At 33.0% G+C, this 15,356-nt stretch overlaps 1 protein-coding gene across 3 annotated transcripts in view; it reads right to left on the reverse strand.

Annotated features, from left to right (window-relative positions):
• The window catches only part of LOC100749628 (autophagy-related protein 16-1), a 608,083-nt gene that overhangs the window by 30,089 nt on the left and 562,638 nt on the right, over positions 1-15,356 (reverse strand). For all 3 annotated transcript variants that reach the window (XM_024364655.2, XM_003486176.4, XM_033318636.1), the window contains one exon: positions 7,285-7,405. In XM_024364655.2, coding sequence (XP_024220423.1) covers positions 7,285-7,405 — 121 coding nt within the window. The remainder of the gene's footprint in view (positions 1-7,284; positions 7,406-15,356) is intronic.

The following is a 15,356-nucleotide window of genomic DNA, read 5'->3' on the forward strand; positions in this document are numbered from 1 at the left end:
AAGCGATATCAATAACCGACGCGACGTATCGTCGCGGTAAGTTCGACAAGCCAATTGATCGGCTAGTAAATCATCTTTGATTTAATATAGATCACCATTGACAACGTAAAACGGGCAGTTCTATGTAAAATTTGCAATCGTACGAATGAACAGTTTGGGCATAGTCAGCTGTTTAACTTTATTCGCGATTTCCCCGTTCCAAACCCAATAACTGACTATTGAATTCTCGAATAATCTTTATCATAAGATTTTATTATAAATATTTAAATGCAAATTTAGGTAAATTTTTTGAAAGAACATATCGATGTCGTAAGTATAACACAATATATGTATATACTTTGCCTATTTCCTTTGAATTTCCTTATGCAAAATAAAAAAAAGAATAGTAAATTTGAAAATATGTGTAGAAATACGTACATAAATTAATTAAAAGAAAAAGATGTAAAGAATAACTATACGTCGTAAATAAGTATTAGACATTGTATCCAAGAAAATATGGTATAATATAAAACTAGTATAATTAACAGTAGCAATTATATTTCCTTTGAGACATATGGTCCAATTCATATAACAAATTTATTGAATATAAAATTAATTTATAACCTCAATTGATTCTTTGAGAATTTGCAATAGAAATTAACTCTTATGTTTATTTTACTTTCTCCAGTGATATATAATTATAATTTACTTTGATAAAATCAACTGAATTCTAAATTCTTATTATTTTGTTACAGCACTCGCTGATGCGTAAGTATTAATTGCACGTTCGTATACATTTACGCGAAGTTTATAGACACATTTTATGCCCTTTGTATCCGTTTCCTCCGTTACACGTTACAAACAGCAACAGTTTCCGGATTCGAGCAACTGAAGTACAGTCTAAGGTACCTAAGCGTTTCTCGTCGTCGATTCACTTTTCCTGCTGCTACCCGTATTAGCTGAGAAGGGTTCTCAATGGATTACAGTTAACTATAAACGCGAGTTTCCGAGCGCTTTCAATCTCGCGAACACGCTCTCTTTTGTGAGTTTTTGAGGCTAATCTACATTTCTAACGACTTGTGTCAAGCAATTCATCTGCCATAAAAGCATACATATGGTATAAAATGATTTCCAAGAATGAGTAATGGATCTTTCAGATATAACCATGAGCGAATCGCAAAAAGTTATTAAAACAGGAAACAAATTACTCTCTGCCAGCTAATGACGCCATTTATCATTATTCATCAATCGAACTTTATTAGAATATCTACGATAACATAACTTAAAAAGTAACGAGGACGAATTAATGAGCTTTAGTTTTTGTAAATAAAGATAGAATGATATAAATTTGCTATATAAATTTAAAGATAATATTGAGGAACCAGTAAATTTCGAAATAAATTATTTCTTGCGTCCCATAGATTGGTACTTTAAGTAATGAATAAGCATTCCTAGAATTCCCTAACAGAGAAGATATAAAAAGTTGAACACAGAATATACGATACAAAACTTGAATCCCTTATTTACACGAAACTACATTAGTCTCCGACTTTATGGTGTATCAAATATTCTGAATGGAACAATTACTATAATCCATTTACCCATTATCCTAAAATTATTTAAGGCGAGGAAGATAAGGAAATGATACTACTTTAAGTGATAAATCTTCATCTCTCTTCCCAGATATTCTGACTCTGCTAACTATTTGCTGTTTATAAACAGGAATATTCCAATTAAAATGGAAGAAACGCAGCAATTGTACCCGTAAGCCGGTGCAGCTGCGAAACATTAACAAAACGATAGGAAGAGTAGCGAAGAGGGATAGGTAATAATCCGATAGAAAACAGCTGATCCACTTTAAGCATCGGTTTTTGTCTTAAAGCGTCCTGGCTAAACAATAATTCACGCTTAAACGCGCTTTCAGCAACGCCGTTCTCCATTGTCCGCTCCTTGCGTAGCGAGATTTATTTGCGCTAAACTTTTGTACATCTCTTCCACCGTCGTCCGCCTTTCTGTGATAGCACCGGGCTTGGTTTTCACTATTTTGCCCGTAGGACCGCGTTCACAACAAAAGCGTGAGAACCCTGAACCAAAATGAATGTCCGGCTTGTGTCTGTGTGTATCAACCTGCCCCCGGTTCTTCTATCTCCGCCTATGTGAAATTAACTTGGATTTAACTCGTGAAAGCGTACAAATTTCGGCGAACGGTTCAAGTGTGTCCTACTGGATTTACTAAACCAGCTTTATATTTATACGTGTAAAGAATATATACGACAGAAGAGAAGAAAGAGGGGAACGTCGAATTGGAAGAGAAAAAAGAAGAGCTCGCACTAGTACGCTTGCGCTGTTTTTGAAAAAAAAAAAAAAGGATTGAAGTTTCGCCTTTCCGCGTTTAGATTCATCGAGTGCTCGTATCCGCTTGGGACAACTTAGCAAAAGAACTCCACTTTTTGCGTTGAACGAGTACACGATCCTCCGTTCCAGTATTGCTGTACAGAGTGATTTCAGAATGACTGGGATTATCTGCAGAGTTTGAAAGTACACAGAGACAGCGGTCGTTGGACAAACGTGTACGTAATATGAGTGATATTCGCAGATTTGAGGAAAGATATAATAAGTCACAAAAAATAAAATACTAATAAAATGAGTAAAAATAAAATAATAAAATTCGATGAGTATTCAAATATTTTCATGAGCCGCGGTGTATTAAATCGAACTCGAGATCGAATTTGGGAATTGATGTTCCAGAAATCGTGATCTCCCTCGTGTCAGTTTTATCGCATTGCTTCGATTCACCTTTATCGTAAAAAATTATTCGTTCCTCCGTTATGCAATCTCACCGAAACTCCTTATATTTCCAGGGAAATTATGTGGAATAGGATTTTTATTATCGGATTGATGATTTAGAAAGGGATAAGCCGATTATTTACAACCGTTCGAAACCGATCGTATCCCGAAAAAGAAATACAGATCGTAGCTGAAGATTCAGCAACGGTATATAGCTAGACCCTTGCACGTTTTCAAGCCGCGATCTTTACGTGATAAGCGGTGCTTTGAAGAAAGGGGCAAAAGTGATAATTTAGTGGCGGAGTGAAAGTGGCTATTCGCCGCGGCGAAGTACAGAGTAGGTGAGACTCTTTCAGCAAATAGGGGCGACTTTAAAGGGTACGAAAAGTAAATTGAACGAGGTGAATGGACATGATCAACCGATATGAAACGCGAACCAACGAAAGGCATGAATAGTTTGCAAATGTATGCAGAATTTACAATTCGATCCCTATGGACGGTTGACTAATCTCGTGAAACCATATCATTCGAGGAACCCCGTTCGAGATATCGATTTACACTCTGGTCAACATTGCTACAGAGGTAGCCGAAGTTGTGGGTGATGTGCGGCCCCCAATGGTAGGTGGAGTTCTATTGACAAAGGATACACGATGTAGCCTGCCGTGGATGATAGTACACCGGTCGTATTAATTTGCAAGATTCGACTGAAGGATCATAGCGAAATTTACCCACAGTTGCCGAGATTGTTGCCACACGACCTGTCGACAGAGAACTTGTAGGTAAATGATCGAAAAGAGACTTAACTGTTACCGTGGAATACTCTATCCGTTATAAACATTATAATTTCGTTCTAAAATTAATTGCATGACGTAAAGTCTCGTCAATATATTACGTGTTGTACAAAATTATCGTTATACGTAATGAGGCAGGATTATCACGGTTATGTTGGTAAGGTTTGAAACAAATCTGAAAACCTACATAGAAGCCACACAGATAACGAAAGTATGTAAAAAGACAAATGTGTAAAAACTGTTTTAAAAATGAAATCTTTCATGGAGTAGAAAAAGAAGAATATGTAATCTTTTGAAATTTTGCAATGGGAAGATATGTCAAATCGAGAGATAAGAGGTGACATCTAATAAAGAAAAAAAAAAATAAAAGGAATCATGTATTGAAAACATTATTGAGCAGAATATTTCTCACCTAAGCGGCTGACAATTGCCGCGTGCACACAAATTGATATTATAGATAGAAACTAATGGTTTTATTTCTATGCGATGGTGGTTTCCGTGGATTTGTTGACTGTTCTAGGTAAATATTTGAATAATAAATATATCATGCTTTCGTCGCTGCACCGCGAATATATTTCATAATGATCCTCAATGAACGTGACAGGATCATAGCTTTTTACTATTCCCTTAATCGTTTTCTTTTTTTTTTTCTTGAACCGATAAAAAATTGCATTACTATCTTCTTTTGCAGAGATTCTATCTGAATATAGGAAAATTAGTGACCGTACAGTAAAGTTTGCAATTCCTCTTTTTTGCAAATAAATTATACAGAAGTATCCACATAAACTTATGCACGCATCCAATACAATATCGTAAATTGCAATCATTTATACAAATTCGAATCTAGAACATGTATAAAACCTGACGTGTTACCTGATTACGTTGCTTTCATTCTTTAGAACAAAATATCAGGGAAAATTCAAAACCTCCTCGCTGCTTTAGGTGGGGAATAAAACATGAATATTAAAAATATTACGTGACGCTTCTTTTTAATACAGTTCGAAAGAAAAAAGAGGAAAATAAAAATCAAATTTTCTTGCCAACAACGACACGTATTATACATCTTCGTTAACGGTCTGTATACAAGCAATTTGCATTTCATTAAAATTTTCGCGCTAAAATATTCAGTTTAAGACACTAGGCGATTCGCCAAATAATCTATTCAAAAAACTTTGCAAACTTTTATATTAAAACCGGTGGAACAGAATTAAGGCTGTCTCGTTACATGCTGATCTAAATTAAATTTCTTCTTGTCGGAACTTCCGTTTAATCGTTCGTCCCATCTACCTTGAAAATGGGCGCATTCATCCTGCATGAATTTACCAATTTCTTATCGAGCCCTTTTTATCGAAAAACATCATCCGTTAGAGCCGTCACTGATCAAGAACAAAAGCTCGTCTGCCGACAAGAAAACTGCAGGTTGAAGCAACTTCGAAAAGATTTCGCTAACTGCTGATAAGAACGTTATCGTCTTAATTAATCTCACGAAGTGACGACGCAACGAAAGATCACTTTTATTCGATCCTTTTACGAACCAGTCATCTTCCAACCGAATATATTAAAAATCCTTAAGAAGATCCCAAAGTTCGAGCATTAAATTATAATCAGTGACGAACTACAAGCGAAATAAAAATAATATGATCCGACAACTATTATGATCATTGCGGTGAAGTTTATATTTGCTTGAAAGTGTGTAAAAGTGTTTAATGACTTGGAAGATCGAAGAATACTTTTACGCAACAATTGAACGTTAAGTTTATATTAGGTCTAGAAAAAATGTTTTGTATTTTTAATTCCACACTTTATGTATTTTATGAACAGAATGTATCGTCATTCTTAAACGTTGAAATATTTCCAGTCGCTGAAGTATTCTTTAGTAACATCAATAACTTTCTTTCCATTTTTCGACCGTTTTTGATTCAGTAATGTTTGTTGCTTTTGAACCTCGAACTTCTTGCAGTCACCGATACGTAGTTTGTGGACATTTTGGCTTAGAGCCAAAGTCTCGTTTGAGAAATCTTTGGTATCACTTCTTACACGTGACATTGTTACTACTTGCAGGAATAGAATAATCTTAGCAGTGTCAGTAACATTTTTATGTATTTTTTACTATTCTTTGATTTTAAGTAATAGCTATAACCATAATGCTAGGCGCAAATCACGCTATAAATTAAGTAAGAGTATTATAGACACGCTAAATGAGGCTCTTTTTATATTCAATAGAACTTTTTATTTTTTTACATGAAATAATCTCTCTTTTATGTATCATAATCCGGCAAAGTTATCGCACAACATCGTCGACGCTATTTTAGATTCCTCTATTACGGCAACGTTATGCCTCCTGATGATTCGAATTAGGCGTGTAATGGCTTTACGGGCGCTCGTAAATAAGGGAAAGCAGCGAGAAGATGCCGAGAATCGAATATAAAGGTGCGAGGAAATTGAACTACCCACTTGCAAAGAATTTTTTATATTAGTAACCGACTATATTAATATAACGAGACATTGTAATCTATTAAAACATGTAAAATTAATTTATTGTATCAATTTATCCATAGATTATTTAGAAATATTTTAAAATAATTCAATGCTATTATATACTTAAACTGAAAGTAACACTTTACTTTTATATAAAATATAAATATTAAAAATTATTATATTATCTTATATATTCAAAAACCATAAATTTAGGCGCAAATACGTGAATACAACAACTAGTAAAAATTGTTATCTTGAGGATACTTTAAAACGCGTATGATTAGAATATTAAACCGTAGAAGAATTTCAAACGAAAACAATGATAATAGTAGTTCTACATTCGCTCGCATTAATTTCACGCTTTAATGGTTGAAGATACGTATATGTATATATATAATGTTCAATTCTTTGACCTGTTCCACTTGTAGTGCCTTATTTTTATTCCACTACGGATTAAACTAACAAGATCTAGTTCACGTATCAATAACAAGGCAATATCGCAGTACTTCAAATGTAAAAAAAGAAAAAATACATAACTATCTAAGAAAAAAAATAGGCAATTACGTAAAGGAAAAAAGAGACAACCATCCATGGAGATACTACATGTTATAATTGTAATCGTAAAAATCAATTACTCTCTTCAAATTACTACAATATTTCTACGTATCCATACTTCTATCTACAGGTAGAACTATTTAACTAATTTAACTAATTGATAATATAAATAATGTATATAAGAACTAACTAAATATTAGTATATTATACAAATTATAATATAAATAATATAATTAATAGAGTGCACCCTATTAATTAATTCTATTGTCATTTATAGACTCTGTAATACGAGATAACGAATAATGGATTAAGCAATTCATCTCATGTTTCTACGCAAACCTACAACACGGTGATTGATTTTACAGTCGTTAGTAAACTCTGTAACAGTCGTTCAATTTTCTCAAAACAATTCGTCCACGTACAGTACAGTTAAGGGTGGCCTCAAACTTATGGCTCGTAATAGGCGTACATACGAAGAGGCAGAGTCGCGCACCTTTTATTGTCCCACGACGCTAGTAAGTATATTAGCATTATTCATGACTAATGGCAATAATGAGGAGCGTGATTACTGGTAATGCCGTACATTATTTTCTGTCTATAGCGCAACAACGTTCTGGTTACGGTTAAGGATAAGAGTGCGCCAGTATACTGTGTACGCTAAACGCTTGCTATTTGTTTGGCACTGGTTACTTACACGCTTTGCTACGCAGGTCCCAAATTTTTAGGGTACGATCGTAACTGCCAGTAACTACTTTTGAAGGCTCGCCAAGAAACTTCGCCGCCATCACCTTCCCACAGTGGCCCGTTAGAGTGTGCTGAAACAGAAATGGGAATGTCGTTTTGGAACATTTACCAACTCGTTCCGCGTGATAATAGGATCATTTGTAATCTACGTGACGTATTAAAAATGATTCGTAGCAATTGGATGCTTGGATTCTACTGGCGAGCATATTGCTGTGGTTCTGAACTGTGAAAAGTTCTCTTGATAGCATGAGTTATGGAAAGTTATCTATTAAATTCTGTAAAGGTACTTTTTTTTAACATGGAATACTTGTAATTCTATGACTATGAAATTTTTATGCCGAAAAACTCGTAGCTTTTTCATATTAATGGTTTGATAAATCTATTAACTGTCAGCTTTTTTTATATGTATAAAACTTCTATATAATTCTATAGATTAGAATTCTTTTAATTCATTTTCTATTATGAGTCAGATTTTAGATTTTTTGTAGATTACATTTTATATAACATTCTGCAACTAAACTCAGTTAAAAAATATTTTTCGTTAATCGTTTGATTTAGAAAGGATTTTTATATCTGGGGGTTGATGCTACGAAATTTGTACAAATCTGTATATAGAATACGTTGCTTATTAATATATGTGTTGCTTTATATAACTACACAATAAATGAAAGTAAGATACAAAATGGAATTAAACTTAAATTTTGTGTAATTTTATTTCCCGTGAAATAAGAAACATGTATAACTGATTGAAACTGTAATGTAAAATAGTTATGGTATGCACTGTATGCAAGGTACGACGTAATTTATGTTGCAACCGAAGAGGTTTACAGTGTATACCAGGTTTCCTTTTCGAGGAAATTGAGTTTGAAAATCTGAGTACATGCGACAAAGATGCCTCGGTGATTCTACATGTATGTCACTATTAGGCTTCGATGTAATATACTCTACACTCTGTCTGCATCAAGCTGATACATGTTAACAAGGAAAGCTATGATTGATCAATTAATAAAGTCAATAATTTCTTAACATGCTGGAATATGTTGTGAGGTACTAAGAATATAATGCATCGCTAACGTACTAGGAAATAATACATCATATACATGTAATAATACATATCATATTTATTAACTGAATAAAATAAGTAATTAAATAAAATCAAATAGAAATAGCATGAAATTAATAAATATGAATGAAATATATAAATTACTTCTGCTAAAATAAATTGAATTTCTAGCTAGGATCGTATTATTGACACAGATAGATTTTTTTGTATGTATTCTCTTTACTGAATTCTATTTACATGTTAAAAAAATAAAACAAATATAGCATGTATATCGATTTCTGGAATTATATTAAAAAAGTGTGTGTAATTGAAATACGATCATTTTTTATCAATATTAGAAAATTGGCTAATGTAAATATAATTGTTATAAGATTCTAATAATGAGTTGTTTCAGTTTAGATTTATTAGAATGAATGCAATAATAACCATCCATAATTCATAGTTTAGTCAATATAGACATTTATAACTTAAATAACAAAAATATATACGTATTTAAATGAAACGATAATATAATACGAAAAACTAATGCGAATATGGTTACAATATTTCAATTGTTAGTATATCCACGTCAATCTCAATTGTCCAGTTGCGTGACTTTGATTAAATCAATGAATACGCTTTGAAGTTACGTGTCAATATTCATATTAATTTCGGTTAGTATCCTAAAACATGATCTAAATGCAAAACGTATTGATCATTTTAATTAATCATTTTAATTAGTAGAATGAAATATGTATTGAGGTATTTAAATGACATGATGTGAATTTTCATCGTAAATTTTACTGCATTATAATACAGCCAGATTGCTAGTAACATTGCTAAAGCAATCCTGAAAAACTTTTCATAAAATCACGCCGCATCGTATTAAGAACAGGTATTTATAGATAACCAGTTTATAATGAGAGAAAATTATTATAACTACGGATAATATATATTTTATGAATTCAAATCTAGATAGCCTATACGACTATATTTATATATATATTTCGTTTTACATAAATAGTACAGTACAAAATGGTGTATATAATTAACTTAATCTTATGAGAAATAGCCTCTCCAATAACTCAATTACGAAAATAGAATATTTTGACATTATCGATATATTAACGTTTATGAAATAATTAAAATGTAATAATAATACTAATGTATAATAATTTGGTAATTATGTTTATCAGTAATCAATTCGTTCCTGTAAGTAAGAAATATCCCGGATATGAATGAATTATAAACACCAATTATTAATTCATTTTAGTCATAAATGTAATCAAATTGAATTGCTTGTTGCCTTACTCGTGAGATACGATACATGTACATAACACTTTCATTTATATTATAACATTAATATATATTTTATAGTACAGCACTAAATTTTTCCAATCATCAAGAAGTCAATAATAAAATATCTTAATACACCAATTAATAGCTCTAAATAGTACACTAGAAATATTTGCTAAAAAACTGAAAAAGATCAGGACATTAAAAAAATAATACGTAAAGTATTGTGTAAAATGTAGTACAACAATAGAAGGAGAAGCTTCCTCAAGTAAAATTCAGACAAGAATAGAGTTGAGGATTTCTTCATGTACATAGTAAACTACTTTAAGGAGTTGGAGAATGTGGAAGAAAAATGTTTATTTCAATCTGCTATTCTATAAAATATATCAACCCTGTGTCAAAAATCTTTTCACGCAATTCTGAATGAGTTTTTAAGTTCTTGTACATTCATTTCCCCGTCAATTTCTATTCTGATGTCTGACCATAATTGCCGTGACTACTATTGACGCTTACCCGTTACATGTACTCCTTTCAGAAACCAAATTGACTAATTCCACATTTTCTAAGTTTCACAACTTCAATATCTGGATACGTGACTAGTATCGAGCTTTTCAAAAAAAGCAAATGCTTTATTTCTATAAACTTATTTGTTTTCAGAAAATGATAAACAAGGATAAATTCTAAGGGAATTATTATATTCAACGCAGTCTTCTTTATTATTTAATTTATGAATTTAATAGATACGGCTAATATCATGTGTTATAATCACATCCTTTCAAACAGCATATTCTAAAGAGCATCCAATTTATCGAACATGCATAATTGCAAAACGATCTCTAAGTTATCAAAGTGTACGCTTTACGAAAGCACTTTACTTTTCCCTCGCGTACTTTCATCCCATAGAACTGGTTATCCAGAACTTCCGATCGAGATAGGCGCGTGAATTATAAATATAGTTTGCTCACTAATTCATTTGAGAACTTTGTCATCGTCCAATAAAAATGTCACCGTGTAAAAGTCGCGACAACGGTCGGCCACTATTTTCCATTGACGCCTCTAAACAATAAAAGAGCGAGATATACAGGCTAATAAAGTTATCCGACACACATGGCCTGTCCTCTCTGCTTCGCCGTTTAATGGTGAAGAATTCAAGCGTAACGTCGACAAGGGAAACACGAACAACTCGAGGGCCATTCCAGGGTACGGGGCGCCGTGAAAAAGAAGAGTTCGCCAATTTTAAGGTACACGGGCGTCGGGGGTTCTTGAAAAATGTCCTAATGTAAATTAATGGGCCAGAAGTTTAGCCAGAAGGGCTGTAACTTGAAAGAAACACAGGTAGGAGGGCACCGGCACCCACCTACGTTATACGAGTCAAGAAAAGAACTTTTTCCACAGAAAGAGGGCAAAGGGAAAAGAGAGAGCGAACCGAAAGTATACTATAATCCCACGTCTCGAGAAGTTGGTCGAAAGTGCAGAGGTGAGTTCCCCGTTTCTTACAGGAGCATCAAACGATCCACTGGATTCTCTCTTCCGATTGTATCTTCCGCTCAATCAGATCCGAATTTACGATTGCGCGGTCTTTTGCGATGTTTATCAGATTCAAATTTCTTTTATCGTCTTTCTTCTTCGATAGTGAATCAAATAGGCAAATTTTGAGGTAATCTCGAAAAAATCCAGAGTAGAAATTTATTGTCTTAGAAATTGACTGGTTCGCTTTAAATTTTTCTGGAGATATATAAATTACATTTCTTAATATATGGTTATGCAAAAGGTACAAAAGAATGAGAAACGCATTAAGTAGGTACTAAGATAGATAGAGATCTTAATTAATCGTATGTCACAATCATATCTGCAACAATGATTACGACGTCATAAAATAAATTATTTTAACAATAATTTTAGAATTTGTTTATAATTTATAAATACTTTGCAGCCTGCATCAAGAAGTATCTTTCTTGAAAAGAAGAAAATTTGACATAGGTATATACAAGTTTCAAAAAATATATTAATCTTATAGTAAACTTATTGGTATACTCAGTGAAATCAGAGGATCACGTGAAATTCGCTAAAATTCAAAATGACAATAAAAGATTTAAAAGACATACAAATTTATACGCGTGCGTGCATTTTTTAACATTTATAAATAATAGAAAAAGACACAGTATAGTATAGATACAAACAGCAAAAACAAAGAAGATATCAGTAATGTTCCGTATTAAACTAGTTGCTGAAGACACAAGTTCTACAAATAAAGAACTAAACGTAACTTTGTTTCAAACCCAAGAAAAACCACTAGAAAAGGTAAAATAAAATGCCGATTTCACGGTAAAACCACTGGTTCGCGAGAGGTTAACTTTATATATAAGAACATTACATGGCTTTTTCCAATCGCACGATTCAACGTTCGAAGTGATTTTCCTCTAAGAAAATCACAGGGCATCGGTGTAACGATTTGCCAACTGCTTTTATCGTTGCAGTTTTAACTTTAGTTCGATTCTTTTCTTGCACTGTGCATAAACATGAAAGAAGCGAAGAGGTATTCAAGCATATTGCATTCGAGTATTCTTCGTGTTTCTGTTTTGTTCATGTAGCAACAATACCTGTGTGATTTATACAATATTTCAATGTAACAATTAAAATACTTTTTATTTAATAATATTCTATCGACAGCAAGCAAGTGTCCAAATATTTTCGAGCGGCGGTCTACGTAAACTTCCTCTCTTTCTCTTCTTTACGCCTGAAAACACGAAATCACACGTTATACATCGTTCTTGGAAGATACAGACCAAGATTCACGAAATGTAGGTGATATCGTCTTTTTATGGCGAGCCTGAAACGGCAATGGAAGACGTGTACCAGATGCATCGTTGCAATAAAGGCATAAACTCTTTCGTAGAGTTCTGTCGGAGAGTGAACCGCCGGCAAGATTCGAAGCAGAAAGAGGAATACTGCGAAAGAGAAATAGATGGACCTTCTGAGTTGTACGAAGGTTCAATTAAAGTCGGTAAAAACAGCAAAGAAGAACCTGGTAACCTTCCTGGAAGTAACTAGCGACCTCAGTTTTACAACCAGTACGTTGTCTTCGTTTTTAAAGCCCACAACCGCGAGTTGTATTCGTGTTTTGCCACTGTAGGCACCTTTCAGGTTCTTCTTTTACATATAAAAGTATGTGTATACAAAGGTATAGCGACAAATTGCTGTTTTTGAGTAAACTTTGTACTTCATTGGCTTTTCTCTAAGATCGTGTTATTTAGACAGTTGATCCTACGAATGCGTATTACAAATAAAATCCATATCTTGCATTGCTGAATATATCATCGATATATTAGAAAAGTGAATGATTCAATCAAGAAATTTAGAATTATTAGGATAATAATCAGTTGTATATGGAGACAGATCTGACAACTATTATTAGACTAACTATTATTCAGATGACATTAGTGGAGAAAGAATTTTTCTTTGTTGGTGGTTTGTATTAATTTGACCAAGCAGTTTTTCGTTTATTTTAAATAAAGCACCAATTTTTATGTATAAAAGGAAAACTCTGTTATACGATATATTAATTATTTTTTTCTACCATCTTTCATCCAATAGATATGAATATTGTGTAATTTGTATATTTTGTATATTGTGCTTAGTTTTACTGAAGAAAATTAAGAAAATTACATTTCATACTTTGAATACATCAAAGTAATATGATACGCAACAATGAATCAATTTCTTTATGGTTTAGCATTCATATCTTTAGGGATAATAAAGAAGATATTGTAGCATACAAATAGGCATAAATGAAAATAGAATTTTCTTTTATCTATTTCCTAGCGATGATTCCCTTGTAATGGTTTATATTCCTAAATTTATACAATTTGCATAACATGTAAACATTTCTATAATATATAATTTCACCCTAATTTTATTAGAAATGTTTGATTGGATAACATAGAATGCGATTTTTAAACTACTCTATCATTACAAGCCTATTTATATTACACTTTACTCTAATTATAAACATTATCGGTACTGATGTTCAAATTTAACATTTTGCGTACATAATAATATTATAAACTGGCTTAAATTGTTCATACCGCTATTTGATATATGTATAGCATTAAAACTATCTCATAATTAAAATAGATATAATGTTTCCATAATTTCCAAAATGTTATTGATTATGGAACAATTTCTCTTTCCATTCTACCAGCTATTTGATATATATGAAACATATAAATACGAATTATAGTGGAATGTTTATAAAAATAACAAAATGTTGTCGTAACTAATTTATCATAACTTTGGCAATTATCATTGAAATAAATCATCCATGTCACAATTATTATTACTCTCACTTTAGAAAACCTTCTCGTACTTTATATAATATTTCTAAATAAAAATGGTTAACTGTACTTTCATCGATAATCAAAAAAGAAATCTAAACAACCTCACCAATTAACATAAGACAAGATTTTCCACTAGAAATCGCAAGAAATCTACTGAGAAACATATAGCGAAACGTAACTCAGTCGACCACGGGAATGCGTTAAGGATGTAACCGAATCCATTCTAGTTTTGCCAAAGCAAAAATATGCTTTACTCGACTGCACAAAGTTTTATCGTATCATGTATCGATTCACGTAAATCGGCTGTTGTTAGCTGCAAAACAAACATCGGCAACTTCCGCGGAAAACATCTCAGGTAAGACACGAAGGTTATATATGCGTTGCTCTAAGCAAAGTTTACACATACTGGAATACTAGCCAGGCGAGCGCCAAGCGACGGTTCTATAGCGTTCTCATCGTTTTTCACTGCCACTTCGTTAGTACAGCACGGCACAGAGTGTTTCCGCGAAGCGGAATTCCGCCGCCTTAACGTCCTATCCCATAATTACATCCAACTTGGCCGATGGTTTGGGTTTGATTGGCCGAAGGTTGTCGTAGCCACGCTCGATACTTGATGAGAAGACCGAAGGAGGAAGAATCGTGGCCGCTTGGTCGCGTGCAAAAAGATCCGATGTACACGTGACTTAGTGCGCCATCATGAAATGTCGACCAACGACACGAGATATCGCCGTTTTATTGGTTTTCCCGGCCGAAGATTATAGCATGTTAACCTGTTACATGGACTTTTACGCGGCAAAAACCGCCCGCTATAAAGTGACACCGTATAAACCGACAAGTGAATGGTGAATAGCGCACATAGTCAACTGGAAAATCAAATTAATTAGAGGCCAAGAGATGGGGTGGGGATCGAATTAATAACAGGATCGATAAATTTCCGTATGCGCGCGCGGTTATAGATATAATACATGCTACGAATTACTAAACAGGACGTTTTAAAACACTTTATGCGCCGTAAATATTAGTGAAAAGGTATTCGTACAGGTAAGTATTCCAAACGTTTATACTGTAAATGTTAAATATCTGTTTGATAATTTAGTGGATTTGTCGGCGTATGTGTTTCGAATTTTATGCAATGTGTAACTTGGTGTAAAAGGAAGAACGAGTCAATCTGTTTATTTGATGTATGTTTTTAAGAATTTTATTGAGGAAGGTTGAAAACATTTGACGTATGCGTGCGAACATATCGATATGTTGTTATTAATTGCATATATGATCACATATATCATGGATTTATTTATAATTTGCAGGACTTTATGTTTAATGGATGTAAAAGAGGATTTATAGTTT

Source organism: Bombus impatiens, unplaced genomic scaffold (genome assembly GCF_000188095.3).
Source record: "Bombus impatiens unplaced genomic scaffold, BIMP_2.2 scf_0102, whole genome shotgun sequence".
Taxonomy (NCBI): Eukaryota; Metazoa; Arthropoda; class Insecta; order Hymenoptera; family Apidae; genus Bombus; species Bombus impatiens.